The 27,706-nt window shown below is 54.1% G+C and overlaps 1 protein-coding gene across 1 annotated transcript; it reads right to left on the reverse strand.

The window, feature by feature from the left end:
* Positions 1-1,089: 1,089 nt before the first annotated feature.
* Positions 1,090-15,567, reverse strand: DNMT3L (DNA methyltransferase 3 like; the record flags this gene model as incomplete). Its single annotated transcript, XM_082655364.1, has 11 exons — positions 1,090-1,255; positions 3,113-3,198; positions 6,217-6,356; positions 6,796-6,871; positions 9,107-9,195; positions 10,299-10,386; positions 12,619-12,790; positions 13,580-13,847; positions 14,543-14,587; positions 14,914-15,000; positions 15,459-15,567. 11 exons carry the CDS (start codon positions 15,565-15,567, stop codon positions 1,090-1,092), a joined length of 1,326 nt encoding a protein of 441 aa, XP_082511490.1.
* Between the last annotated feature and the right edge of the window lie 12,139 nt (positions 15,568-27,706).

Consider the following 27,706-nt stretch of genomic DNA (forward strand, 5'->3'; position numbering starts at 1 on the left):
GGAAGATCCCACATGCTGCGGAGCGGCTGGGCCCGTGGGCCATGGCCGCTGAGCCTGCGCGTCCGGAGCCTGTGCTCCAGAATGGGAGAAGCCACAGCAGTGAGAGGCCCGCGTACCGCAAAAAAAAAAAAAAAAAAAAAAAAAAAACACCCTTCAGAAAGTCCAATTGTAGCCCCACCTTTCTTCCACAAACCACTGTCGGCACTAGCAGTGGTCCCAAGCTTCCCCAGGTCACAGTGTAACGCCCAGGACAAGCAGAATCTATGTGCCTGTCTGAGTCTGGGTCCCTTTGGGGAGTTTTCTGGTTAACCTGGAAAGGCCCCTTTGGGATTCATCACATGTGATTTGAAGCCGGCTCTGTCAATGCTCCAATGGTCCTGTCCTCACCAGAGCCCGGGGCAAACTGGGACCCCGCCTTCTGCAAGCAAGTCCGTCTGGGTTAAGGAGGACCAAAGGTTGCTTCACGAGTGGACCTGGCCTTGGCCTCCATGCCCTCTGTTCAGCCTGTCCTACTTGGCTGACTGAGTGGATATCTACACTTTGCAAAGTTTGGGATGTTTCCTGTGGCTCTAATCAGGGTGGGTGATTTTAACCATCAAGGTGCATGGCAGCCGTGATGGCATCGGCTACGGGTACAAATGGCACAGGTGCAGCGCGCAGCTATAACCCTGTGTCCTGCTCGTCTTTCTACATACTTTCCTGTGTCCTACAGAATAAAATAAAGGCGGTGCTGATACACAGAAACACCAAAAGATGACCCACAACGATCATAATAAATATATTTTAACTTCCCAACTGGCACAAAGCAACATTTCCAGCAGCCCAACGTGCACGGTAACGTCAGGGTCTCGTCCACCGTTAGACCCGAGGCTTCGCCCCCTCCCACCAAAGGTCATGGCGGGAGCGGGGCCCTGTCTCTCCAGACCCAAAGGGATGATGGGCCTGTAGCGACCTCGGGAAATCCAAAGGTAAGCAAATAGAATAATAATTTGAAAAGGAAAAAAGAAACAACGTAAGGAAAGTCGTCTTTGTTCTAGGAAAAGTCTCTCTTTTTTTTTTTTTTTTTCCACGGTATAATGACTGACTCATTTACAAAGAGGAAGTGAGTTCTGTTGAAAAATACTTGAAATATTCTCTCAGGGGCAGAAAACAGTTCTTCACCAGCGTGGCTGGGCCCTGGGTGGGGGGCTTTGCTCTCTGCCTGTCCTGAGCCAGCAGGGATAATTCCTCCTGGGGATCCAGAGCTGAATGCCTGCTGAGAAGGAGAGCGGGGGCTTGGTACCCACCCAAGGGCTCCTGGGAGAGAGCTGGGGGGTGCCCGTCTCGCTAGATTACCCGAGGTCTCTGAGAGAAAGACCCCACCTGCCCTCTGTGAGGTTTTCACCGCGTGGTGGGATGACAAGCATGTCGTGGGCAGTAGGGGACGATGGCTCCCACACCCCTCCTGGGGAGGGGCCTGGCGCCCGAGACGGGCGCACAGAGGGTCCCCAAGGGCAGCCCACTGGCCCAGCTCAGCAGGTCTCACTTTCAGGGTGGAGAGACCACCGCGGAGCAGACCCACAGAGAAGGGAGGGCGGGACTCGTGGGCAAGGCTGGCCAAGCGGTGTTCCCTGGCCCTTCCAAGGGTTCTGCTGCACCCGAGCTGAGCACGGCTGCCTGTGGGCCCCGGGCTGCCTGAGCCGGAGGGCCACGCAGCAGGGACCCCGCTCGTCACGTGATGCAACCCTGGGGACTCAAGTCTCGCGGACGTGGCGCCTGGCACCTCGCTGGACTCGGGGGACATTTCTCGGCTCAGTTTTTGTCGGGGGTGAAGGCCACGGACAAGGTGCCAGAAACACACCGTGCCCCTCTTGGTGCTCTCCCTGCCCACCTCCTTGGGGCAGCTCCACTGTCCAAGGGAGGCCGGTGCTGTCTGAAGGCAGCTGCCCATCATCCCAGCAAAACGGTCCCTACTTCCAGTGAGGGGGTCTCCCTCACGACTGAGACAGTGTGAGCTGAAGGGAAGCACCTCCTGCGTTCCTGGGGCCCAGGCCCCGTCACCCACCTCCAGGGGAGAGAAGTGGGGAGACGCTGTGGAGGAGGTGGGGTGACCCTCAGGTCTTCCGAAGAGATAATGTTTCGGAACCTGCTCCACCTGGCTCCCCACGTCCCCGCCACAGTCCTGGCTGGGGGCCGGGTGGGCGCCACAGCGTGAGCGGGGCGAAAGCTGGCACTGGGAGGTGGTGAAAAGAAGTTTCCAGGCACTGCCGGGGGAGGACCCATGACTTACTGTCCTGGAAGGTGCAGGCAACGTTGGTCCAACACAAGGACGAAGGCCAGATGCACGGGGCTTGGGGGAGGAGACGGCCTTCTCCTCAGGGCTCGGGGGGCCGTGTGTGGCGGGGACAGTGGAGGAGGGCAGGGTCCTGGCAGCAGAAAGGCTGCCTGGAGTGGCGGGGTGGCCGGACCAGGGCTGTGGGTGTGCAGGGCTGGCGAGGGGACGTGCGTGAGAATCGCCAGTCCTGAGAATGTTTCAGGAGCACCGAAGGCCATGTGTGCGTGTGTGTGCCCGTCTGTGTGTGCACTTGTGTGTGTGCACGTGTGTGTGTGCGTGTAGGTGTGTGTGTGAAAGCCCAAGGCAGGCCTGTTTGAGGGGCTGAAAGAAGCTCAGTGTGGCCCAAACGCACACAGTGGGGCGCCTGTGAGGATGTGAGCTTGTGTGAGTGTGTGCTCTGTGTGTGACGAGTGCGAGCCTGTGAGACAGCAGGTGTGTGCTTGTGAGCGTGGGGCTGTGCAGGGTGAGGCACGTGCCTGGAGCCTGGGGAGTGGGGACCAGGACCGGGGCACATGTGCCGCGTGGCTCCCGTCCGGGGGTTCGTCCGGAGGTGAGACGCTCAGAGGCACCAGTGCAGAAGCGGGGAGAAGGTCCCCGCAGTGGAAAGGGGGCACCGCTGACCTTGAGCTTGTCCAGAACTTGTGGGGCGGCCCCTGACCTGGGCACAGAGGCTGCCCCGGGCACGGCTCTGTGTAGAAAAGCCTCTGCTCTCTTGCACGCTCAGACTTGTTTCCCTGGTGAACCCGAAGCAGCCTGTGTCCCTCCGAGTTTCCAGGGACACAAACGCACAGGAAATACCTCTTCACGGCGGGGACGTTGCTCCACACGTGCACGGCGTTCCGGATGGTGCAGCCACGGACGTCCTGGATGGTCACTGGCTCAGTCTGAGGGGTAAAAACGTCAACTAGGAACTGGGAGACCCACAGTGGGCACGACACCTGAGCCCAGAACAGTGTCCCGGGCCTCCTAGACCGATTATGTCTCCCAGTCGACATTGCTTACATGTCACATCTTTTTCCTTATAAATCACCTTATAAGGAAAAAAGCCGAGATATTATTTTAGACCTTTTAACTGGTAGGTTATTTTCACTCTCACAGGTCACCTGGCCCAGGGACTCCCCGCCTGCTGCGTGGCAGAGGTGGATTCCCGTGAAGGTCAAAGAAGTCCTTGCTCTTTGAGCCACGAGATATGTCATGTCAGGCAGATAAGAGGCTCTGCGGGCAGACAGCAGTGTCTCCTCAAGGACCGATGCTTCACGATGCCCACAGGAGCCGAGGGCGTGGCCGGATCCTGAGGCCGCAGTCTCCGTAGAAAGCACCGGAAGGTCAGGGAAGGAGGGGCTGGGGGGGGAGTCGTGGCAGGAGGGAGGTCATCCGGTCCCCGACACCCAACCAGGTGGCCTGAACTTTACCTCTCCGGACTTGGAGTGGTGGGTCGTGCAGAAAGGCCCACGTGGACCGTTCCCAAGTCTGACCATCCCTGGACACATCAGTCTCCTCCCGTGTCCAGACACCTGGCCGGGAGGAGAGCTCACACGTGGATGTACCATCGGGCGCAGGGCAGAAAGAGACGGTCCTGCATTGGGCACGTCTAGCTACTGCCTGCCATCGGCAGGAATGTGGTTCCACAGCAAGATGGGAGCAGTGACAGGACACGTGGGAAGGTCTCTTTTTTGCCTACTTCTGATCTGGGACCAATTCCGATCTACCAAATGTGCTCACAAAACGACCAAGAGTCAGCATCCTTGCTGTCCTCCGAGTCTGCGGACGGCTGGCTCCCAGGTTGGGAGCCTGTGCTTTTGGTTTGGACTCGCGGTTACTGTTCATAGATTGTTCAGTAAACAGGTCACCTTGCAAGCCTCGTGACCGCTGATATGTGGTGACATGTCAGTATTTAAAAATTCCGGGCTTCCCAAAAAGGAGGAATAACCACGGATGCGGAAGAAAGTAGGAGAATCGTGAGGCCACTTTGCTCGACCCTATGAAAGTGATGTTTAAACTTTAATTAAATGGGTGACATTCCGGGAAAACATAACTTACCAAATTGATCTCAGAAAAGATTGAAAATCTTAACAGATGAGTTCCCACAGAAGAGTTGCTCCCATTTTAAAACAACGGCAACAACAACCAGTCCCGGCAATTGCACAGGAAAAGTCTGTCGAATTTTAAAATACTTTATGACGCAAACTTAACACGGACATCCCAACCCAATAAAAATAGCACAAAACAAGACAGCCTCACACACCCGCCTGTCTCGTGCTTGTCAAAGCAGCAAATCCTACGGGAAATGCAGTTCACTGGATTTCAGCAATCTGTCAGAACAGCCACACCCCGCGACCAAGTGGGTATTTTCCAGGAATGCAAAGACGGATCGCTATTATGAAATCTATTAGTATATTATATCCTATTAATAGATCTAAAGAAGGAACTTAATTCTCTCCATAGACGTAAAAAAGAACATTTGACAGAATCCAACACTTATTCTTGATAGAATGGCTCAAAAAATAGAAATCAAGGGAAACTTCTGGAAATTTCCTTCACATAGTGAAATGTATCAACCTCAACCTCAAAGCCAGCATCAGCTTAGTAGAGAAACACTGGACACATGTACGTGCAACTCAGGACCCAGGCAGGCATGTCCCGTCACTACTGTGGTTCAACGTGAGACAAGAGGTACAAAATTAGAAAGAAAGAACTATCATGACCTGCAGATAATCTGCTCAGATACCCAGAGAGTCTAAGTGAACCAACTATAAACCACTTTCATCCACAAAGTCATCCAAGAAGGCAGCAGAAGCTAAATTAATGGAGAGACGAGATCAATAGTTTCTTGAATCAAACCAGTAAGAAAGATACAAAACCAGTAAGATACAAAATGGAAAATCCCAACTGCATAGGAGGGAAGAAGACAGGACATTTGGGAGCCAAGGCGAGGGAACGCAGAGAGCTGGGGACACCCCGTGGGCAGGTGAGGGGAGCGGCAGCTCGGCCGCCGGGGGGCGGGGGGGTCTGCGCGGACACCCTCCCGGGGCAGTGGCAGCATCCCTGAAAACGGCACATGGACCCCGCGGTCTCACTTCCGGAATCCACCCCGCAGATGTCCCCACTCATGCCCCCTCCTCATAGCATTGTTTGTAAGAGCAAGAGATTGGAAACAGCCCAACTCTCTGTTCCCGGGAACGGGTTAAAGGCATTTTTCACATCCATACAAAATAAAACTGCAGAAAACAAAACACGTACGTCAAAACAAAGAGTGAGAAAGGTACTTTTCCAACAGAACGATTTCCAAGGTCACGGTTAAGTGAAAAAAGCCCGACGCAGGGCAGCGGGGCGGGCAGACGTGTAGGTTTGTGAAGACGTCCTGGAGGTGGCCAAGGACCTGGAGACAAGTGCAGTGGGGACAGCAGGGGTGGGGAAGCCAGGAGACTTTCACTGCGGGGACCCTGGGCCTGGCCCGGGGCTGCCCTGTGTGTGGGTCTGCTGGGAGGGACGGGCCAGGTCAGCCCTGGACAAACCGGTCACTGAGTCCAAAAGTGACGGCTCTAATGGTCAGGACTTGGGCCTGAGGACAGAAACAGCCAGGCTGTCGGTGCCCCAGGATGGGTGTGAGTGTGTGTGTGTGTAACTGACCGGAGCACTGCGTATTGCGGCGTGCGACTGCGATGCGTGTGCATGTGTGAGTGTGCGTGCGCCCAGGTGGGGTGGCGGGGAGGAGAAGGACGTGACCCGAGGTGGCGGGATCCTAAATCCAGGGCAGTGCAAAGGCACTGTTGGGACCTCAGTGGTGAGACGGCCCTCGTGGGCCCTGTGAACTCTGAAAACCCAGGCCTCGGGACCGGGACCTAAGCGGTGCCCCCCAGGGGCCCCAAGTGTCCCTCAGGGAGGCCGCGGCCCACACCCACCTCCAGAAAGCGAGTGGCCACGACGCGGTCGTCCTGGGTCAGCACCAGGTTGTCCACGAACATCCAGAAGAAGGGCTGGGGGCTGCCTGGCCGCGGCCTCGCGTACCGCAGGATGCGGTGGAACTGGAACAGGTACCACGCTGGGGTGGGGAGCAATCGGGTGGGTCTGGGCTCTGCCTGGAGGGACCCGGGACGCAAGGGCAGGGCTCTGGTGGGGCGGGGCCGCCTGCTCCCGCAGCTGCAGCCTCCAGGGCACAGGTGCGGGAGGCTGGGCGACACCCCACAGGGACACACAGCCCTGCGGACAGGGTGGGAGGGGCGCCAGGCCGCCCTGGGGTGACGGACCCACTCGCTCTCTTGGTTGTGGTGATGGCTCACAGGGTACCCACTTCAAAACCCACCACGCTGTACTCACTGAATACGGACAATTGACCTATGTCTCTGATACCCCAGTAAAGCTGACTGTTTAAGAATGCAGACGGTTTGCAATTCCTGCCCTCCCTGAGGAGAGCTGGGGTGCGTAGGAGGGCGTGGCAGACAAGAGGCTCTGGAGTCTGAGCAGATGGCCAGGCCTCTTACCTGGGGGCTGGCTGCAGGCGTGGCCCAGCGGGGGCGTAGAGCCGTAGGCGAGGTCGAAGGGGCCCCATGCTTCCACCTGCAGGAGAGCGCGCGGCTCAGGAGGGCAGGGAGCTCCCCCGGGGCCGGGCACCTTTCCTCTCTGACCGTGTGGTTCAGGCTGACCCTCATGGAAGGGGTCGGGGGGCGGTGAAACCCACCGGGTCAGACCCGCCCCTTGGTTCCGGGGGTGCAAGGAGCCCTGCTTTCTCTATCGTCTCAGGGAGGCCGGCCCTCAGCAGAGCCCTGGGAACCCGAGCGCGGTGATTCCTTTGTGCCGGGCGTGGCCCTTACAGACCCTCCAGGGAGAGTGACACGGGGCCCCCAAGGACTCATGCGGATTCTGTGTGTTGCTGGGAAATACAGGTGGAAGCCCTGATGGGTCACTGGGCAGCAGGTAGCCTTCCCTGGCGAGCGTAAGCCGCCCCTGCTGCACCTCCCCCGCCCCCCAGCCCCGTCCAGGCCCCTACAATCCCCCCTGAGCTGAGACACTGAGGATTCCCTTCCCCCATCAGGGGCCCAGGTGACGGAGGGACCCAGTTAGAGACTCTAGCCCGTGTCACTCTTCTTGAAAAACAATTGAAAGACCCAAATACTGGATCTCTGGCTGTCTGACAGCAGCCCGTGCAGAGCAGACGCGGCTTCCCTGGACCCTCCTCAAGTCACTTAACAGAAGCCGACACCCGACGTTAGCCTCCGGCCTCACGTGCCCCCGGCCTCACGTGCCTTGTTGCAGTCAGCTCTGACCCTGACCCAGGCGCGCTCCTGGTGGCTTCAGCTCCAGGGAAGCCTGCTGACCAGCGCAAGTACAGCAGGGGGTCTGGACAGGGAAGGGGCAAGGGGGCTAGAGGAGGTGAGCGTGGGCTGGGGGCCCGGGACCCGCATCCCAACACTCTACACGAAGGTGGCTGCTGAAATGACCCCAGGAAAGGTTGGGAAGGAAGCAAGGTCTTAGAGGGAACACCCCGCTGTCCCCGGGAACCCGCCAGTGTGCACGTGAAATCCCCCGAAACCCGCGGCCAGGTGTGGCTGTGCAGACGTGGAAGCCGGACACGCCCACCTCTAGGGTGGGCTGCACGGTGGGAAAGTCCGTTTTACAGGCCTCGTGAAAAAGGAGTGAAGCCAGGGCTGGTCGTTGGGGAACCGGGTGATGACGGCACACGTGAGCCACTGTCACCCCTGAGACGCGAAAGCTCATTGCGGGAGGGGGTGTCTAGACCCTTGGCCGCGCAGCGAGAGCCCCCCCATGTCTGATCTGTTCCTGCAGCTCTGCTACTTGGGGAGGGCTCGTGTCACTCTCCAGTCCCGCCTTGACCGTCCTGCCCTGGCAGGGAGGACCCCGCCCTGGGGGGCCTGGGACGAGTGTGTGGGTGGGCGCAGGCTCCAGAAATGCTTCCTGGTGGGACGTCCGAAGGGGCCGGAGGGGCAAGAAGAGAGCTGTCCTGGGCTTCGGGGCAGGGCAGACCCCAGGGGGATGGAGGAGGGGGGCGTCTCCAGTCTCAGCCAGGGAGGAGGGCTGGCCCCTGGGACACGGCCCCCCGGCCAGACGGGGAGCAGAGCTGAGAGGCCCTGCCGGCACCCGGGGGGTGAACTGGGTCCCCCCACATTGGCTGCTTCCTTGTTGCCACCTTCTGTGGCCAGTGTTCCGGCCCCTCTGACCCCGTGCCCGTGGTTGTCGGGCTCTGGGGATGACGGGCTTTAATTCTCCTGGGAGAGGCTGTGTGGGCGAGCGGGTGACGGACCAGATCTTCCTTCCCTGAGGCCACAGAGGTGGCGTCCCAGCCCTTTCCCATCCGCGGCGGCTCGCGGCCCAGCTGCTGAGTCATTTTTAGGCCCTTCCTCCAAGGCCGCCGTCCAGGACAGCAGGAAATAGCCTTCGAGGGAGCCGGACGTTTCATGACAGCGCTCGGAGAGTGTTTTCGAACAATCCGCGGTGGTTGTGTTCAAGACTCAGCACTTTATTTTAGGAGGGGGGGATCCCCTCCCTAGGCGGCACCGTCACAGGTGGTGGGATAGGCCCCTTGGGTTTCAACAAACCGGGCGGGAGCTTTGGCCAACGTTCTCCTCTGGGCGGTGGGCAGCGGGGGGCTACGGCCATGCCTTTCTCAGCTCTCCCGCCGTGGGGGGCCGACACCCCCCCAGGTGGGCCCTGCTGGGGACAGAACATCCGGGCTGCACCTCCCCCACCCCGTCCAGTCCCCCTCCCCCGACGCACCCCCTCCCACCCCGGTCTGCTCTCACCCCTTGGTGCCTGGAGGAGCACAGCAGTACTTACGTCCCTCCTCACTACGTTGGTGACATCATCCAAATGCTTCAGTTTCCCCGGCTCAGAACCATGTTCCAAAAAGCCCAAACTCATCAGCTCTGGGTGGGGAGCAACGGGGACACACAGGGCCGACGCTGGTTTTTGACCCCATGTGGAACTAAAGGGCTGCCGTTAGCAAGCAGACTTTATCTTTTCAACCGCATGACAGGGGGAGCCAGCAAACTCCACTGAGAACTGATTTCAGAAAGTCAAGCAATTTGTTGCAAAGCCAGGCCCTCCTGGCTGCAGCGCCACTCTCTGGGTTAGGAATCCACTGGGTGGTGGCCGTCCACGCTGATGTCACCTGGTCAGGCTGTGTGACACGGCTGGGTTGCAGGGGGAGTCTGCAGCCTGGGCATGGGACAGCTAGCCCAGAAAGAGTCTTAACAAATTGAACTAAGGATGCATTGTCCGGGCAGGGACTTGAAGGCTGGGTGGCCACGGGCTTCCTTCAGGGGAAACCTGTGCCCACTCTGTGCGTCTCAGCCCCCGGGTCCCTGACACGGGTGTGCATGAGGCCGCTGTGACCGCACTACACAAGACACGGGGCGTAGCGCCAGAAGTGGGATGGACGCCCCCCCCCCCATTCCATTTGGCCAGAGACAGGGAGTATTTTCACGGATTCTTCTTACAACTGCCGGGCCCAGGAGAACCCATAGGATTTCCAAAGGCACCAGCAGGTGGGGTCTGCTCAGGGTACAGAGGGGCAGGACACCCAGGAAGGCTGCAATGCAGCACGTGACCAGCCTGCGCAACCTGGGAGATTCGGGTAGAGAGGGAGGGTGCAGGGAGCCCTGCGAGGGGTGGGGCGGCCCTATACAGCGGCCAGGTGTGTGGAGGTGTCTGAGGTTTGGTGGCCGTGGGCAGGGCTGTCCTAGGCAGAGAGCCTGGGCCCCATGGCCCTCACTACAGCGTTTCACACCCACCGTCTTGCTACGTGAACTTTCTTTCCAAGGCGTCCCTGCTGAAGGAAGGAGCCCCAGGTGCTCCTCAACCCTCCCCTCCTGAAAATGACCCTCAGGTCCCCAGCCTCAAACATGTAGCAAGTGCATCATAGGGGACATTTCGACCCCGCCCACCGCCCACTCCCCCGGTCCCCCGTGGGTCTCGCTCCAGGCAGACCCATCTTCCATTGTCAGTCCTCAGACATCACTGCACCCACCTTTCTTGATGTCCCCAAAAAGGGACAGCACCCGGATGGGCTCTCTCTTCCACACGGGCACAGTTTTGTACATCTCAAGGGGACTCTCCTATTTATTTTTTTTAAAAAAAAGGATGTTCTGATGACTGCTTGGTTGTACAGCCCATGAGTGACAAGAAAAATTCTTTCTGGCTCTGCAGAGGCTTTTCCCCTGATGAATGAGGACACACCGGCCGAGGCGGCTGGCCCCACCCTGACTGCACTGACCCCCAGGCCTCCGTGAGACCCCACCCATCGCCCAGGACGAGGGCTTCTGTCCTCCACACCAAGCCCCCAGCCTGGGCCATCTCTAGCAAAGGAAAGGCAGGTGCGAGGGCATTTTCCTGACTGTGAAGGAAAATAATTCTATCCCGAGAGAAACCACTTCCCTTGTATTTCTTGGGAAGAGTCTCAGACCTGGGGGATTCTGAATACCCACGGTCATGGGATTCACCCAACCCCTCTCTGTCCCCTCTGTGGGCTCTGAACGTGGGCCTCAAGCCACACCGCACCCCTGAAGGCTACCAGTGTCAGGCATCTCCCAGGCCAGGCCTGAACCAGCCCCTGAGTCCTGCCATGAAGGAGCCAGGAAGGCCTAGGGTAACACCCGCCCACCCCGCAGGGCACCCGGCAGCAGAGACCCGATGGATCTATTCATGAAACAAGCACCCCAGCGCCACCTGACCCCCAGGAGGTTGCACTTGGGAGTGCCTGGCCTCCCACGAACTGTGGATGGGATTCCAGGCCTAGGCAGGGGCACTGCCTGGGGGAGGGGGGTCCCAGGAGACCCTGAGCCCCAGGGGGAAGGGTCTGCCCAGGGCTGGAGCAGGTGGGCACCCAACGCAGGCAGCGAGTGAAGCGGCGGGTGAGTGTAAGGGAGGGCAGGCTGCCCGGAGGAGGAGGCGTGGGGAGGTGAGAAGGACGGGGCGGAGGGACACTTGCGGACACACGTCCTGGTCCCCCGCGGCAGCCGCAGGAGCAGTGCCTCCTTCCCACTGTGCTCCGGCTCTAGTGGCAGTAATACCAGCTGTGGGCATCAACCCCTTCTCCCTTCAATGAGAAACTCGTCCTGCAGTCTGCCAGCAAGGGGCCTTTCTGCACCGAGAGGGAGCGTTTCTGCCGCTCACCGGACCGCGAGAAGGCTCTACGGGGAGTGCAGCCACCTTGCTCCGAAAAGCACCATAAAGGTACCTGCTCCCATCTGGTTTCAGGGAGCGCTGGGTGGTGGGGCTACCATGTGCCCCCGTGGTGGCCCAGCAATGCCGTGTGTGGCGACTCCCCAGAACCAGCCTGGCCATGCGCCACAGGGGAGAGAGCCCGAGACCCCAGGCCGCCACGGTGAGCACCCAGCCCTCCCCATCACGTGGCCACCCTCCCTCTGTGCGTCTCTGTCTCCTTCCTTCCTGTTAGATGACACCAATCATTGCATTTCATGTCACCCTCATCCAGGATGACCTTACCTTAAGATTCTTAACTAAATTACGTCTGCAGAGACCCCATTTCCAAAATAGGCCATGTTCACAGGTAACAGGGGTTAGGACGTGGATGTGTCTTTGGGGGACAGAGCTCAACCCACCATGATGAGCCCAAACTCCTGCCTAGCTCCCAGATCCCGACCTTGATCCTGGAGAGGACCCACGTCTGTGCCAGCTGTCCGGGCTGGACCAGGAGAGCCTACCCGGGCGTTTGCTCCCACTTGCTGGACCTAGAGGCACACCTCTGCTGGGCCCCTCTCCTACATCCTACAAATGCCTCATTCCCAGGCTTGGAAGAAACAAAACTGCCATGCGTAAGTGATTTGTAGAGGGACTTCCCTGGTGGCACAGTGGTTAGGAATCTGCCCGCCAATGCAGGGAGCACGGGTTCGAGCCCCGGTCTGGGAAGATCCCACGTGCTGCGGAGCAAATAAGCCCGTGCGCCACAACTACTGAGCCTGCGCTCTAGAGCCCGCGAGCCACAACTACTGAACCCCATGTGCCACAACTACTGAAGCCCGTGCGCCTAGAGCCTGTGCTCCGCAACAAGAGAAGCCACCACAATGAGAAGCCCACGCACCGCAACGAAGACCCAACGCAGCCAAAAATCAATTAATTAATTTAAAAAAAAGAAAAAAGTTTAAAAAAATAAAGTGACTTGTAGAAGACAGAGCATCTAGCAGACAAAGAGGGGATGAGAAAAGCGCATTTGCTTAAAAGCCCTTAACATCGTTGTGTAAGAGGGAGCGGATGGGCGTTTTGCAGCCCATCACCAGAGGAAAGGAGCCAAGTCCGAGCACCCGCTCCCGCTCCCGCTGTGTCCTCACCGCCTCCCGGTCGCAGAAGGCCTTCAGCCACCCCCGCCACTTCTTCCTCCTCTGCAGCAGCCCGCTGCGGGGGAAGGGCAGGCACAGGAAGCAGACCCAGTTGCTCATGGCCTGCACTTTCCCCGAGGTCCCAGGGCCCACCAGGCTGTCGATGCACTCGAAACAGTAGCACCTGGAGTCAAACAGAGAACCACAGCGACAGGCCTGCCACTGCCTTGGCCGCCAGGTGAAACCCCGGTGGTCCCGCAGGCAGAGGCGAGCCTGCTCCTTGCTCCGGAGTGAGGGGTGGAGGCCACACGCGGGCTCAGGGGAGAAGATGGAGCTGGCAGGGGCTGCAGCCCGGGGAAGGGGGACGGGTCCCTCTTGGGGACCCAGAGCGCCGGGAACCCAGCCATCTGCAGAGGACAGCAGGGGGTCTGTGGGTAGTGACAGATTTCACAGACTCCCCTAAGCCAGCTGGCTCCCTCCTCCAAACTCCAGATCCTGAGAAACCAGGCAAGATCTCTGCAGGAGCGCCCACTGCGGGGGCGGGGCGGGGCTGCAGACTTGGGGCGACGCAGCAGTAAATACCGGGACGCCGGGAACGACTGAGGGGAGGGGACCACGGGTAACGCTCGGGCTGTTAGGTAGCAGGGAATGACTACGCCTCGCCTGACACCAGCTGTGTGGGTTTCCTGTCGCTGCCCTACTTAACCACGGAGGGAGCAGCTATGTCTTGGCGATAAAAACAGAAAGAAAAATCACAAGCACAGATCTTCCGACACACCCTTCCCCTCGGTCACGGCTATTCACCAAATGAAACGTTTGAGCTGGAAATGGAAAGCTTTGGAGAAAGTCATACTTTTGGGAGGTGAACCCCTTTGGACTCTGGGATGCGGAGCTGAGAAGAATGGGAGTTTCCCAGGCTTGTGGGCAGTGGTCCTTCAGCCCTTGCCCGGACCCCCCGGGCCCCTGGCCTCACCGCGTGCAGTCGGGGCTCTCGCAGATGAGCAGCGTCTCTCCCGCACAGCAAATGGAGCAGTAGGACAGGTACCCGTCCTCGTCGTACAAGAAGAGGCACTCCAGGAACTTGTCCTTGGCGAGGGCAAAGCCAGGCTGCCTCCTCTGTTCCAAGGCCTCCACAAAGCCGCCCCATGGCTCCCTGCTTACCTTGCACGGAGTGCACATCCCTCCCTCAAACAGAGGGTGCTGCGTGTGCACCCGGAAACTTCCGCAGCAGATACACATGTCTGAGGCGAAAACCCACAGGGCAACGTGTCACAATGCCGTCAGGCACAGCAACAGACTCAGGAACGAGTTTAACAATAACAAAAAAAAGGCAAGACCTGTACACTGAAAACCACAAACTAGTCCTCAAAGAAATTAATGATCAAACAGATGGGAGGGCATCCCATGTTCATAGATCAGAAGACTAAACAGTGTTAATATGGAGAGCTTCCCCAAATCTGGTTTTGAGAAACCAGATCCTTCTCAAAATCCCAGCTGGCCTTTTCCTTTCTTTCTTTCCTTTTTTTTAGAAATTGCTAAGATGATCCTAAAATTCATATGTAAATGCAGGGGATCCAGAATGGGCAAACCCAAAGAGAAAGAAAGTAGATTTGTGGTTGCCTAGGGTTGAAAGAGGGGAGGCAGAGGGATGAGGAATGAGGACGGACTGTTGATGGGTACCAGTTTCTTTTGCGGATGACGAAAATGCCCTAAAATTAGACTGTAGTGATGGGTACACATATCTGTGATTACGCTAAAAGACACTGAAGTGTACGCTTCAAATGAAGTGTCAGGGTCCTTGGGGCAGGTGGAGGGGATACGAGCTGGGCACCAGCGGCATACGCTGCCCTCTTCCACGGACGGACAATGAGTGAGGCTGCAAGTCTTTCCTCAGCTGGCTGACGTCCCTTCACCTGGGCAGGTGTGCGATGCTCACCTTCTATGTCTCGCTGGTTAACCTTGACTTCATATGCAATAAGATCTGGAAAAGAAAATAAGTAGCCCCTTCCTCTGCCTGTCTCCTAATTTAGACACCTCAAGAGATGAGCCTCACAAGTCCTTGGTGAAGGACTTCTGACGTCACAGGAACCAGAGGATCAGCCCCCCCCGCCCTGTCCCCTCTGCCTTTCATGGCGACATGTTAAACATCTGAGCTGGTGGGGTGGGGTGGGGTGGGGGAGGCTTTGAGTGGGGCCCTTCTGCTCCTGAGTGACGTGGGAGCATTCCAGAAGCCGGGAACCCTAGACTCTGCCCAGGCCTGGGGTCAGCACCCCAAGTGATGGAGGCAGTACCTGCATGAGCCCTCACCTCTGCGGAGCCTGGGTGACGGTGGGGATGACTGCTCGCTGGAGCGCGGGATGATGTCCGTGCTGTGCTCTGCTTCCCGGTCCAGGACTGCAGCAGTGGCCGTGGGGACACCAAACCAGGAGACAGGACGCACACCAGACAGGGAGAAAGTGTCCCATCAGCCTCCGTCTTGGAGCCCCAGACCCCCAGCACGGGGACTGAGCAGACCACCCAGCCCGGCCCCTACCCACCTCCCACCATGACACTCACCCCTCTCGACCCCCAGGGTCAAGGGGCAGGAAGACCAGTGGGGAGCGCCAACCTCGAGAGGGGGCTCGGTGGGCGCAGCAGGTGGGCCGCTTCTCCCCACAAATGGGAGGGCAGGGGGCCTCAAAGGGCCCAGGGTCCACCATGGCCCCTCCCTCCTTCTGTGTCCTCCCTAGCTGTGCACCCCTCAGCCACCCCCATGCTCCTGCCGCCCCACTGTCCCCCAGACCCCAGCCTGTAGTCTCTCCCACCCGACCCTCAAAGGCAAGGGGTCTATGGAGAAGGCGAAAGGGCCTCACTGATTTCACAGGGCTGGGGACACGGCTCCCCTTCCAGCAGCGGGGCTGGGTCAGGGTCCGAGCCATCCAGGGTTTCCAGGCTCAGGGTTCCCGGGGAGGAGAGGGCCATGGAACCTGGGAAGGGGCCTTCCAGAAACCAGCAGGAACCGGGGGTGCTGGGCCCGCTGGGCGAAGGGGGTGCGAAGGTGACGTGACGTGCGGGGGCGGGGGAGTGGGGAGGGGCGGGGGAGCCCTCAGTGCCACTGGGTGTTGGCTGGAAGGGTGGGGGGGCTCGCCCCTGTTGGGTGGGGTTAGGGAGTCTGGGGAGGGGGGGAGGGTGAGGGGGGCTCAGTAATGGGGCGCTGAGTGTGGGGTGGGGGGGTGGGGGGCTTAGGGGCAGGGCTGTGGTCTTGAGGGAGGGGCAGGAGGGCAGGTGTGGGCAGAGGGAGGTCAGTGGGCTTAGGGAGATCAAGGGTGGGGGTGAAGGTGCTGGGTGAGCGTTGGGGGGAGTTTACTGCGGTGGGAGGGGCCAAGGGGCAGTGCGGGGGAGGGGCTCAGCTGGGGCCTGGAGGGGGCATAACTCCCCCACCTCTGCTGGGGTGTGGGCTGGGCATCCTGACTTTCCTGGAAAAAGCTCAGCGCGAGGCGGGGGGGTCACTTTGCAGTGAGAAACCTGACAAACACAGCTCTGCCAGGTGGTCAAGGTCGACGTCAAGAGTGGAGTGGACAGTACTGCCCTGGAGGCACTGAGATGAGGATGGCCTGTCACCTCTGTGGGCTCCCTCCCCACGCATGACCCTGCCTCCACCCTTGAGAAAAATACCAGAAAATTCCAGGGGAGGAACAGCGAACAAAATACCTGCCCAGGACTCTTCAAAACTGTCATGCTCATCAAAAGCAGAGAAAATCTGAAAAACCGTCACAGCCAAGAAGAGCGTAAGGAGACATGATGACTAAATGGGACAGAAAAAGGACATTAGGGGAAAACCAAGGGCATCTAGTAGACTACAGCTTATCAGTGTAGTGAATGTTGTATCAGCATTGGTTCATTAATTGTAACAATTGTATCACACTAATGCAAGATGTTAATAATAGGGGAGACTGGGTGGGGTTTGGGGGAATTCTGTCCTAGCTTCACAAATGTTCTGTAGATACAAACTATTCTAAAATAGTTTCTGTTTTTAACGACACAGTATTATTGACTATAGTCACCATGCCGGTATATTACATCCCTATCTATGGGAATTTATTTATAACTGGAAATTTGTATCTTTTGACCCTCTTCACCCATTCGCCCATCCCTCAGTCCTCACCTCTGGCAACCACCTTCTCTGTTTCTATGATTTTTAAAAAATATTTATTTATTTATTTATTTGGCTGCACCGGGTCTTAGTTGTGGCATGTGGGATCTTTAGTTGTGGCATGTGGGATCTTTAGTTGTGGCATGTGGGATCTTTAGTTGTGGCAGGTGGGATCTTTAGTTGTGGCATGTGGGATCTTTAGTTGTGGCATGTGGGATCTTTAGTTGCAGCGGGATCTAGTTCCCTGACCAGGAATCGAACCTGGGCCCCCTGCATTGGGAGCGCAGAGTTGTAACCACTGGACCACTAGGGAAGTCCCAGGTGTTTTTTTTTTTTAATTCCACATGTAAGTGAGATCATATGGTATTTGTCTTTCTCTGTCTGACTTGTTTCACTTAGCATAATGCCCTCAAGGTCAATCCATGTTGTCACAAATGGCAAAATTTCATTCTTTTTTACGGCTGAGTAATATTCCATTGTATACATACACCATATTTTCTTTATCCATTCATCCATTCATGGGCACTTAGGGTGTTTCCATGTCTTGAATACTGTAAATAATGCTGAACGTGGGGGTGCAGATATCTTCTCAAATTAGTGTTTCCTTGTTTTTGGATGAATACCCAGAAATGGAATTGCTGGATCGTATGGTCGTTCTATTTTTTCTTTTTTGAGGAAGCTCCATACTGTTTCCTGTGGTGGCTGCACCAGTTTACATTCTCACAACTGTGCACGAGGGTCCCCTTTTCTCCACACCCTCCCCAGCACTTGTTATTTCTTGTCATTTTGATACTAGCCCCTCTGACAGGTGTGAGGTGGTAACTCACTGTGGTCGTAATTTGCAGTTCCCTAATGATTAACGATGTTGAGCACATTTTCATGTGCCTGTTGGCCATCTGTATGTCTTCTTTGGAAAAACATCTCTCCAGATTCCTTCCCTAGATTTTATATCAAATTGTTTGTTGTTTTGCTATTGAGCTATATGAATTCTTTATATATTTTGAATATTAACCCCTTATTAGATATATGATTTTCTGGGCTCAGTCATCCTGCGTGTCTGGAGCTGGTTCCCACACTGGTGCTTCAGGCATACAGCTCCACGTGCAGTGTCTATAAATGTTCCACGAAGGGAAGAGTCTCTGTTGAAATAGGGTTGGGGGAAGTGGAATGTTAAGTGGGTACATTTCCTGCGGGACTTATCAGAGCCTTTATGATGGAAGGCTCAGGGATGGAAGTTGTGAACCTCCAAGCAGGGGATGGTATACAGCCTGGCCCCGACCGATCTGACCAGGGCATCCTGTTCCCAAGGCTGCCCATGACTGTGCTTCTGGAGGGTGGGAGAAGCTGCCGGCTGTCGACCCAAGGCTGGGCACATCGGCAGGTGGGCTGGTTAGGCCTCAGCACTGACGACTCAGGGCCCAGGGCTGCAGCAGCAGAGGCTGGTGTCCTGTCCCCTCGTCCTGACCCTCATGGTTCCGGCCCCTGTGGGGCAGACTGATGGCCAGTGCCCTTTTCTATCTGGAATGTGCAGCCAGGGCAGGGGAAGGGAACACAGGGACCCACCCACGTTTCAGTTACCAAAGCAGGTCACGTGACCCACCTCACGCTGGTGGGAGGCGAGTGGTGGTGTGTTGTGATGCTCTTGGGGGAATGGATGGGTGGATGAGCGAACATTCATTCTTCTCCCCGAGACAAAGTGCAGTGGGAGTAAAAGAGGAATTCGCCTTTGTGTTGGCCTGACCACAAGGTGACCCACTGGTCCTCAGGCTCTGGTCTGACCCTCCGCCCAGCCTGCCACTGTCTTGACCGGTAATGATGCTTTACATACGCAGAGAGAGAGAAAGCCGCCACTGACAGCTCAGAAGGGCCTGGCCTCACAGCCAGGTGTCCGGGTGGTCCCGGTGGATGCCAGCGACCTCACAGGGCACAGCCTCAGACAGGCCACTCTGTGCAGTGATGAGGGGAGTGGAAAAGACAAGACCCCTTCCCACTCTGTCTGAGCACAAAAGCCAGGGCCTCCGCCACCCACAAAAGTGACCAGACATCCCCCTCTCCTGGCTAAGACGGTGACTGCACATCTTCCCAACTGCCAGCCGAGAGGCCTCAGGGCGCCAGGTCCCTGCCCCTCCCCTTCCCAACAGCACCCCATCCAGAGCTGCCATGGGGGAGCCTGGGTGCAGGGCTGCAGTCTGGGACCCCCGTTCATGGTGACGTCATTGCACGGATGTCCCTGAGAACATGGCGATGACCCACCAGCTCACTGGATTTAACCTGTCCTTCCTCCAAGCCCACTTACGCCAAGGGAGTCCCCTTACAGTACATTTATAAGCACTCAGTGGAAAACACCATTTTTATTATCTGTGCACAGGCTGTACGTATTTATAGACTGATACTCGAAAAGTCCCAAAGGAGATGGTGAAATGATGCTGGATTCCAGCCCCTGTCGCTGTTGGGCTGTGGAATAAAACTGAGGAAAATCAAGTCTCTCTTCTCTGTTTCTTTTTCTTTTTAAACTCTTGAGTGGTTGTCTTTTTCTTATTGATTTGAGAATTCTCTGTATTAAAGATATTACCTAATCCTCATATACGAGTCACAAATATTTTCTTCAGCTTGTTTTATCGATTTTAATTTTTTAACATTTTTATACACACGTATCTTGCATTTGTCTTTTCTGTCATGGTTTTCGCTTCTCCTATCATACTTAAAAATTTCCTCTCCACCACAAAATGATACCAGCGTTCATCTTTATTTTAGCATTTTATTTCATTTTGTAAACATATCTTTATTCTAGTCAGGACCTTTTTTGGTGTTCGGCATGCTTTTTGCACTGATTCGTCAACGGGTCCATCTACTCCCCCTCCAACATATTCCATGCAAGGCATTTAGTACCTAACAATCCACAGCTGTGTTTGGATATCGGGCTAAGTTTTGCATTTCACACCAGCAATCTGTGTCTCTCTGCACCAGTCCCCCTGCCCTCCTCACTGTAGCTTTTATTTATTTTTTTTTTTGGTACGCGGGCCTCTCACTGTTGTGGCCTCTCCCGCTGCGGAGCACAGGCTCCGGACGCGCAGACTCAGCGGCCACGGCTCACGGGCGCAGCCGCTCCGCGGCATGTGGGATCTTCCCGGACCAGGGCACGAACCCGCGTTGTCCGCATCGGCAGGCGGACTCTCAACCACTGCGCCACCAGGGAAGCCTCTCACTGTGGCTTTTTAATACTTTATCTGGGGCAGCTTTGATCCTCTTCGAAGGTGTCCTGTCTCTTGCTCATTCATCTTCCAAAAGAACATGAGACTCAACTTCTAAACCCCCTTTAGTAATTCAATTGGAATTACATTAGCTTTAGAGAATAATTAAGGAAGAACTGGCTTTTAAAAAAATTTTTATTGAAGTATAGTTGATTTACAATGTTGCATTAATTTCTGCTATACAGCAAAGTGATTTGTTATACATATATATATTCTTTTTCATATTCTTTTCCATTGTGGTTTATCGGAGAATACCGAATAGAGTTCCCTGTGCTCTACAGTAGGCCCTTGCTGTGTGTCCATTCTATATACACTCGTTTGCATCTGCTGACCCCAAACTCCCACTCCATCCTTCCCCCACCCCCCAGCTCCGTTGGCAACCACAAGTCTGTTCTCTATGTCTGTGGGTCTGTTTCTGTTCCGTAGATATGAAGAACTGCCTTTTAAAATGCAATTAAGAAATGAAATCCAGAAGCATGGTGTATCTTTCTGTTTCTTCTTTTTAAAAAATTGTGTATGTTAATTATACCTTAATAAAAAGAGATACCAGCAAAACAATAAATAAATAATAAAAACACATAAAACGTAAAATGTGGGTGCAGCAGATCTCTTCCTAGCTTTATGTTTTACTGGGCGCTGTGAATAGTTTCCATTATACTTTATTTCCTACTTTTCATGTAAAAACTAATCTGTGCATGTTATTAAATTCAAACCATATTTAAGTGTACAGATGAACTAGTGAAGCCCCATCTCACCATCTCCCACCTGCCCCAGGGCTCACACCCGTTTTGTCTCCTTCCAGACTGAGAGGTTTTATTTTTCCTTCTCTTGTTTTCATCACAATAATCGAGTCACCCTGTATGCACCGCACTGCAATTTGCAGCACACAGTAAACACCGCGCAGGGCCCCGCAGCCGCCCCGCCTTCCCCCTGGCTCGGCCATTATCTGGAGGCGTGGCCTCGATGCTAACCTGTCTCCGCTGAGGGACATTTTGGGGGTTTCCCTTCCTTCACCCTCACACGTAATCTGCAGGGGACTCCCCTTTGACCCCGGAGCAGGTCACCTTTCTGCTTCATTCCCTGCACACTCAGCGGGACGGGAGCTGGGGGGGACCTGCTGGAAGGGATGTCCCCAGAGAACACTGGTGTCACTGTGCATTTCCACGGCCCACCGTGGCCCAGGTCCCAGCCTGCCAGCCTCCCAGTGGGGCCAGTGGGTGACCAGCATCTGCACGGGGGATTCAGGGCCACAGGCGGAGGCTGAAGACACTGCTGTGGTTATGCCAGTCGGAGGCTCTCTGACCTGGAAACTCCCTCCACGCCTTCTGCTCCTGTACAGTGTTGGCTGGGTCCCCATCCTGTCACTCCAAGGTCATGCTCTTCCCAGCGCCGGGCCATCGGCACTTCCCAGGCTGGCTCCCCAGCTGGGCGAGGGCTCATCCTCTTGTCCACTTAACATGTCCTGATCCTGCAGAGGACGGGCCTGGCAGGGGCTGGGCAGGGCTGCAGGCTGTGGCCAGGAGATACCAAAACCTAAGAAGATGAAATGGCAACTCCCAGACTCAGAGAAAATACTCAAAACATTTTCACGATATCTGACAAAAATCTGTGTCTAGAATATGTAAAGAACTCTGACAAATCAATGATACAAACAAGCCTTTTTTAAAACAGGCAAAAGACTTGAACAGACATTTTGCACAGGAGGATACACCAGTGGCCGATAGCACAAGAACATTAGTCATCAGGGCAATGCAAATCAAAGCCACAGTGAGACACCACCACATACCCAGCAGAACAGCCATAATCAGACGTCACCAGGAGTTGGGAAGATGTGGAGCAACTGGAACCCTCACGTGGTGCTGGTGGGAACGCAAAACGGCACAGTTGTTTTGGAAAACTCTGCGCTCCCTAAATTCATATCTACCCTATGGCCCAGGAATTCCACCCCTAGCTATCTACTTACCCAAGAGAAATAAAACCCTTGGTCCAACAAGGACTTGGACAAGAAGGTTCACATTAGTTTTGTCCACAACAACCCAGATGTCCTCAACAGGTGAGCGGATGAACAAGCTTGGGAGGTCCGGACAGTGGAAGGAATGAAGAACCAGTGCTCACAGCCACATGGAAGAACCCAGACGTACTCAGAGTGAAAGAAGTCAAATGGGTAAAGTTTCATACCAGACTGTTCCCTTTATAGAAATTTCCAGAACAGGCAAAAGGAATCCACGGTGACCCAAAGTAGATCAGAGGTCCCTTCCAGGAGGTGGCGCCCAGGAACTTTCTGGAGAGATGGAAATGCTCTGTATGGGGATAGGGGTGTGAGTTACACGGGTGGGCCCATGTGCCAGACGCAGACGGGCACTCAGATCTGTGCACTGCACGGCAGGGAAACCAAAGCTCAGTAAAGGCAAATCGGGGACTCAGCAAGGAGAGGAGCTTGCAGCTTCATCTTGTCATGGCTGTAGTGCTCTAGAACTTCTACCGAAAATAAAGGTCGATTTTATAGAACCAGTGGTCAAAGAGCAGAACAAGAGACTCCCAGCCTTGCCCCACCCCACCCCACAGGCCTTGTGGAAACACAGGTTGCTGGACCCGCCCCAGAGCATCCGACTCTGCAGACCTGGGACTCTGCATTCCCAGCTCCCAGGCACTGTGGAGCCCGAGCCCGACAGAGGGGCGGGCCGTGAACTGGCCGCGCTCCCGGCCACACGTTCCGGGGGCCACGCGAGACCATAGGTGGCTGCAGGCCTCCCTCCCACCTGCACCACGTGATCCCCGCCTGGGCTGGGTCCCTCCCCAGGTGCACACGCGCTGGGCTTCCCCCTACGCCGCTGCCCTTCGCAGGGGGTGTGCGCCTCGCAGCCCTGCCCCCCACCTGCTCCCCTCTCCTGGGCTGCACCCCACTCCTCACATGGCTCTGGGGTCGGCAAGCTCATTGGTGACCTGTGACTGGCTCAGTCCACAGGCCAGCCCTCAGTCCCACGTCACGTGGTCCGCCTGCCAGCCTGACCCTCCCAAGGCTTTCCCATCTCAGCTGATGACGACCCCACCCCTCCCGTTACCAGGGCTCCTCCCTGCTTCTCACACCCACAGCCACCCTTTTCTTTTCCTCTCTCTCTTAGTATTTTATTTTATTTTTTAAATTTTTTGTTGGAGTCTAGTTACCTACAGTGTGGTGGTAGTTTCTGCCGTACAGCAAACTGAGCCAGTTACACAGATACATCGATCCACCCTTTCTTAGATTCTTTTCCCATATCGTCATTACAGAGTATTGAGCAGGGTTCCCTGTGCTCTGCAGCACGTCCTTATTAGTTATCTGTTTTATATATAGTAGCGAGTATATGTCAATCTCAACCTCCCAGTTTATCCCTTCCCCCTCTCCCTCCTTGGTCACCATAAGATTTTTCTACATTAAGCCATAAGATTATGGTCCCCATAATGTTTCCTACATTGAGCAAATCCCTCCTCAGACACACCCAGGGTGGGACTGTGCCCCACCCTCCCACCTGGTCCAGGCCACCATCAGCTCTCTGGTCACTGGGGTGGATGCCTGTTGAGTCTCCCTGTCTGGTTTCACTCTGAGAAGGGTCAGACTGCCAGGATGCAGCTCCTATCACCTGCCTGCTCCCCGCTGCTCCCCCCTGCCCACACTGCTGCTCAGGACACACTGGCCTCCTTGCCAGGCAGATGTCTCCACAGGGCCTTTGCACCTGCTGCCGCCCCACCCCCACCCCCACCCCTGGAACACCTGCTCCCCAGAGAGCACATCTTCAAGGGCTTGGTTCAGAGTCCTCCTCTCAGGCTGCCTCCCCTCCCGCTGCTGACGCCACACCTCACACCCACCTCCCCTCCTCCCCACTGCCCTGTTTCCTCACCTGCACTTATGCCTCTAGTACGTATGGGCCTCTTACCTGTTCTGTGCACTGTCAACCCCTCCCACTAGAGTAGGAGCTTCTTGGGCAGGGAGCTTGGTCTGTTTTGTTCTCCTGGAACACTGGCGGGCATGCAGTAGGTGCCAAGTAAATGCTTCCTGTGGGTCATGGAGTCACACATCCACACATCACTTACCAGCCTCCTTCCTACTCTCGCTGCCACGGGCTATGGGCTGAGCTGGGTGGGGCTCCTCGGCCCTTGTCCACAGCCGGCACACCTGGCACAGCTGGGATCCAGAGAAGGGAGCATGCCCGCTGTCCTCTCGCTGACACCTTTTACTCAAAGGAGGAAGTGAAGGAACCCTAGATCCTTCTGTCATGGCAAAACCACCTGAGCAGCTGTGCCCAGGCTGGACACGCGTACGTTTAACTCATGCCCGAAAGCAGCAACGTTAGTCTCGGAAAATGATAGATGTGGCTTTCTCTATTCCTCCTGCTAAGTCTAACTCAAACCCCTGGACATTATATACAAAACTAATAAGAAAACTCTGAAAGGCAGAGAGAGGAGGCAGACCAGCCAGGGCCCTCAGAAAAACTTGGTGATGAGTCCCCTGTTTTGTTCTGTTTGTAATTTTTGCCTTTCATACCCCAGACCTGCTATTGGAGATGCCAGCAACGCAGAAACACCAACAGGCACAGCCCAAAAGAGCCATCCGATCTGTCGAAGGCCCGAATAGAATAAAAAGGCTGACCCTCCCACAGGCGAGGGGAAGTCCCCCTGCCTGACTGCCTTGAGCTGGGACGTCTTTTCTGGCCTTTGGATTTGAGCTGAAACCTTGTCTCCTCTGGGGTCTCCAGCTCGCTGACTGCAAATCTTGGAACTTCTCAGCCTCCATAACCATGTGAGCCAATTCCTTATAACAAATACATATTATTTATATAATCTCCTATTGGTTCTGTGTCTTTAGGGAACTCTGACTAATGAAGCCTTATTTAAAGTGTTCCAGTGAGCAATTAAAACACATTAGAAACAAACGGAAAGTTAGCAACTCTCAGTTAAGAAAGTCTCTGGGGGACTTCCCTGATGGTCCAGCAGTTAAGAGTCTGTGCTTCCACTGCAGGGGGCACGGGTTTGATCCCTGGTCGGGGAACTAAGATCCCACATGCCACAGGGCCAAAAAAAAATAAAGTCTCAGCAAAAGAAAAAAATATATATATGAATATATATACATATACGTGATATAAAGAAGGGCCAAATGAACATAACTAAATAACTAAAATTTTTAAACCACCAGGGAGCGATCAGATGAAAGGATAAGTGCACTGGAAGGTAGGACAATAGAAATTACCCAATTCAAACAACACTGAGAAGACAGACTGAAGAAAGTGAACAGAGCCCAAGGGACCTGCAGGGCCACGCAAAAGATTTCTGTCCTTAGAGTCCCAGAAGAAGAGGAGAAAGAAGATGGGGCTACACACTACTTGAAGAAACAATGACTGAAAAGTTCCCAAAGTTTGGCAAAAGTCATAAACCCCTATACATTCAGGAAGCTGAACATATAGGATAGAACCAAAGAAATACACACCCAGACGTATCATAGCAAAGATTCTAAAAACTGAAAATATGGAAAACTCTTGAAAGCAATGAGAGAGATCTGACATCGTGCCTATAATAGAAAAAAAAACCAATTTGATAAAAAGTAATAAAGATTTATTTTTAAAAAATCTGAATGGTACCAATTTCAGAAATTACGGAGGCCAGGGACTTCCCTGGTGGCGCAGTGGTTAAGAATCCGCCTGCCAATGCAGGGGACACAGGTTCAAGCCCTGGTCCAGGAAGATCCCACGTGTCACAGAGCAACTAAACCCATGCGCCACAACTACTGAGCCTGCGCTCTAGAGCCCGCGAGCCACAACAACTGAGCCCATGTGCCACAACTACTGAAGCCCCCGTGCCCAGAGCCCATGCTCCGCAAAAAGAGAAGCCACTGCAATTAGAAGCCCACACACCACAACGAAGAGTAGCCCCCACTCGCCACAACTAAAGAAAGCCCATGTGCAGCCACAAAGACCCAACACAGCCAAAAATAATAATAATAAGTAAATAAATAAATTTATTTTTTTAAAAAAAGAAAGAAATTATGGAGGCCAGAAACAAGGGGCACAATATTTCTCAAGAGCTGAAAGAAGAGCCCTCCCAACCAGGATTCTACATCCAGTGAAAACCTTCTTCAGGGATGAAGAGAAATCAGGTCATTCTCAGATAAGGGAAACTGAAAAAATTTGGCACCAGCAGACCAACCCTAAAAGAGTGGCTAAAGAGTGTTCTCTAAACAGAAAGAAAATGATAAAGCAGGAATTCTGGAACATCAGAAAGGAAGAAAGGACAATGAGAAGACTAAAAATATGAGTAAAAACATTTTCTTTCTTCTCTTGAGTTTTATACATTTATATTTGACAGTGGAAGCAAAAATTATAACACTGATATAGTTCTAAAAGTATTTAGAATAAATATTTAAGAAAATTATATTATAAATGAGGAAGCTAAAAGGATGTAAAGAAAGGTAAGCTTTCTACACTTTACTGAAACTGGTAAAATCTTGACCAGTAGACAGTGATAAGTTATGAATGGATAGTGTAATACCTAGAGCAACTACTAAAAATTTATGCAAAGAATATAAAATAGATAAACAACAAGGTCCTACTGTATAGCACAGGGAACTATACTCAAAATCTTGTAATAAACTATCATGGAAAAGACTATGAAAAATAATATATATATATATATACATATACATATATATATATATATATAAAGCTGAACCACTTTGTTGTACAGCAGAGGCTAACACAACATTGTAAATTAACCACACTTCAAAATAAATAAATAAGTAAGTTCTGCAAAGAGATACACTCAAAGACACTACAGATAAATCAAAATAGAATTCTGTAAGATGTTCAGGTAACCCACAGGGCAGGAAAAAATAATCAGAGAAAACAAACAGAAAACAAAAGTAAAATGGCAGATTTAAGCCCAACATATCGATAATTACATTAAACATAAATGTTATAAACACACAAACTAAAAGAATTTGGCAGAGTAGTTTTAAAAAAATGACCCAACTATATGCTGTGCACAAGAAATTCACTTCATACATAACCATAAAAGTAGATCAGAGGGCTTCCCTGGTGGCACAGTGGTTGAGAGTCCGCCTGCCAATGCAGGGGACATGGGTTCGTGCCCCAGTCTGGGAAGAGCCCACATGCCATGGAGCGGCTGGGCCCGTGACCCGTGGTCGCTGAGCCTGCACGTCCGGAGCCTGTGCTCCATAACGGGAGAGGGAGAGGCCACAACAGTGAGAGGCCTACATACTGCAAAAAAAAAAGTAGATCAGAAATAACAGGATGGACAAAAACAGGTATATCATGCAAGCACTGATCAAAAGAACGCAGGCATGACTCCATTAATACCAGATAAAGTAGACTTTAAAGCAAAGAAAATGACCAGAACAATGAAAATTGACCCTTTATCATCATGTGATGAAACAGTCAATCTACCAAAAAGACATGCAAGCCTAAATGTGTGTGCAACAAACAACAGAGCAGAAAATACATGAAGCAAAACTAATATAACCTAAAGAAGAAATAGACAAATCCAGTGTAATCGGAGACTCCAAATCCTTCTCTGAGCAATTGATGGAAGCATGAGACAAAAAAACAGAGAAGCTCAACGTCACCATTGGCCAGCAGGATCTAGTCAACATTTATAGAACATGCCCCCCAAATTACAGAATACACATTCTCTTCAAGTGTCCACAGACATAAACCAAGGTAGACCATCTTTT

Source organism: Grampus griseus (genome assembly GCF_964374135.1).
Source record: "Grampus griseus genome assembly, chromosome: 5".
NCBI lineage: Eukaryota > Metazoa > Chordata > Mammalia > Artiodactyla > Delphinidae > Grampus > Grampus griseus.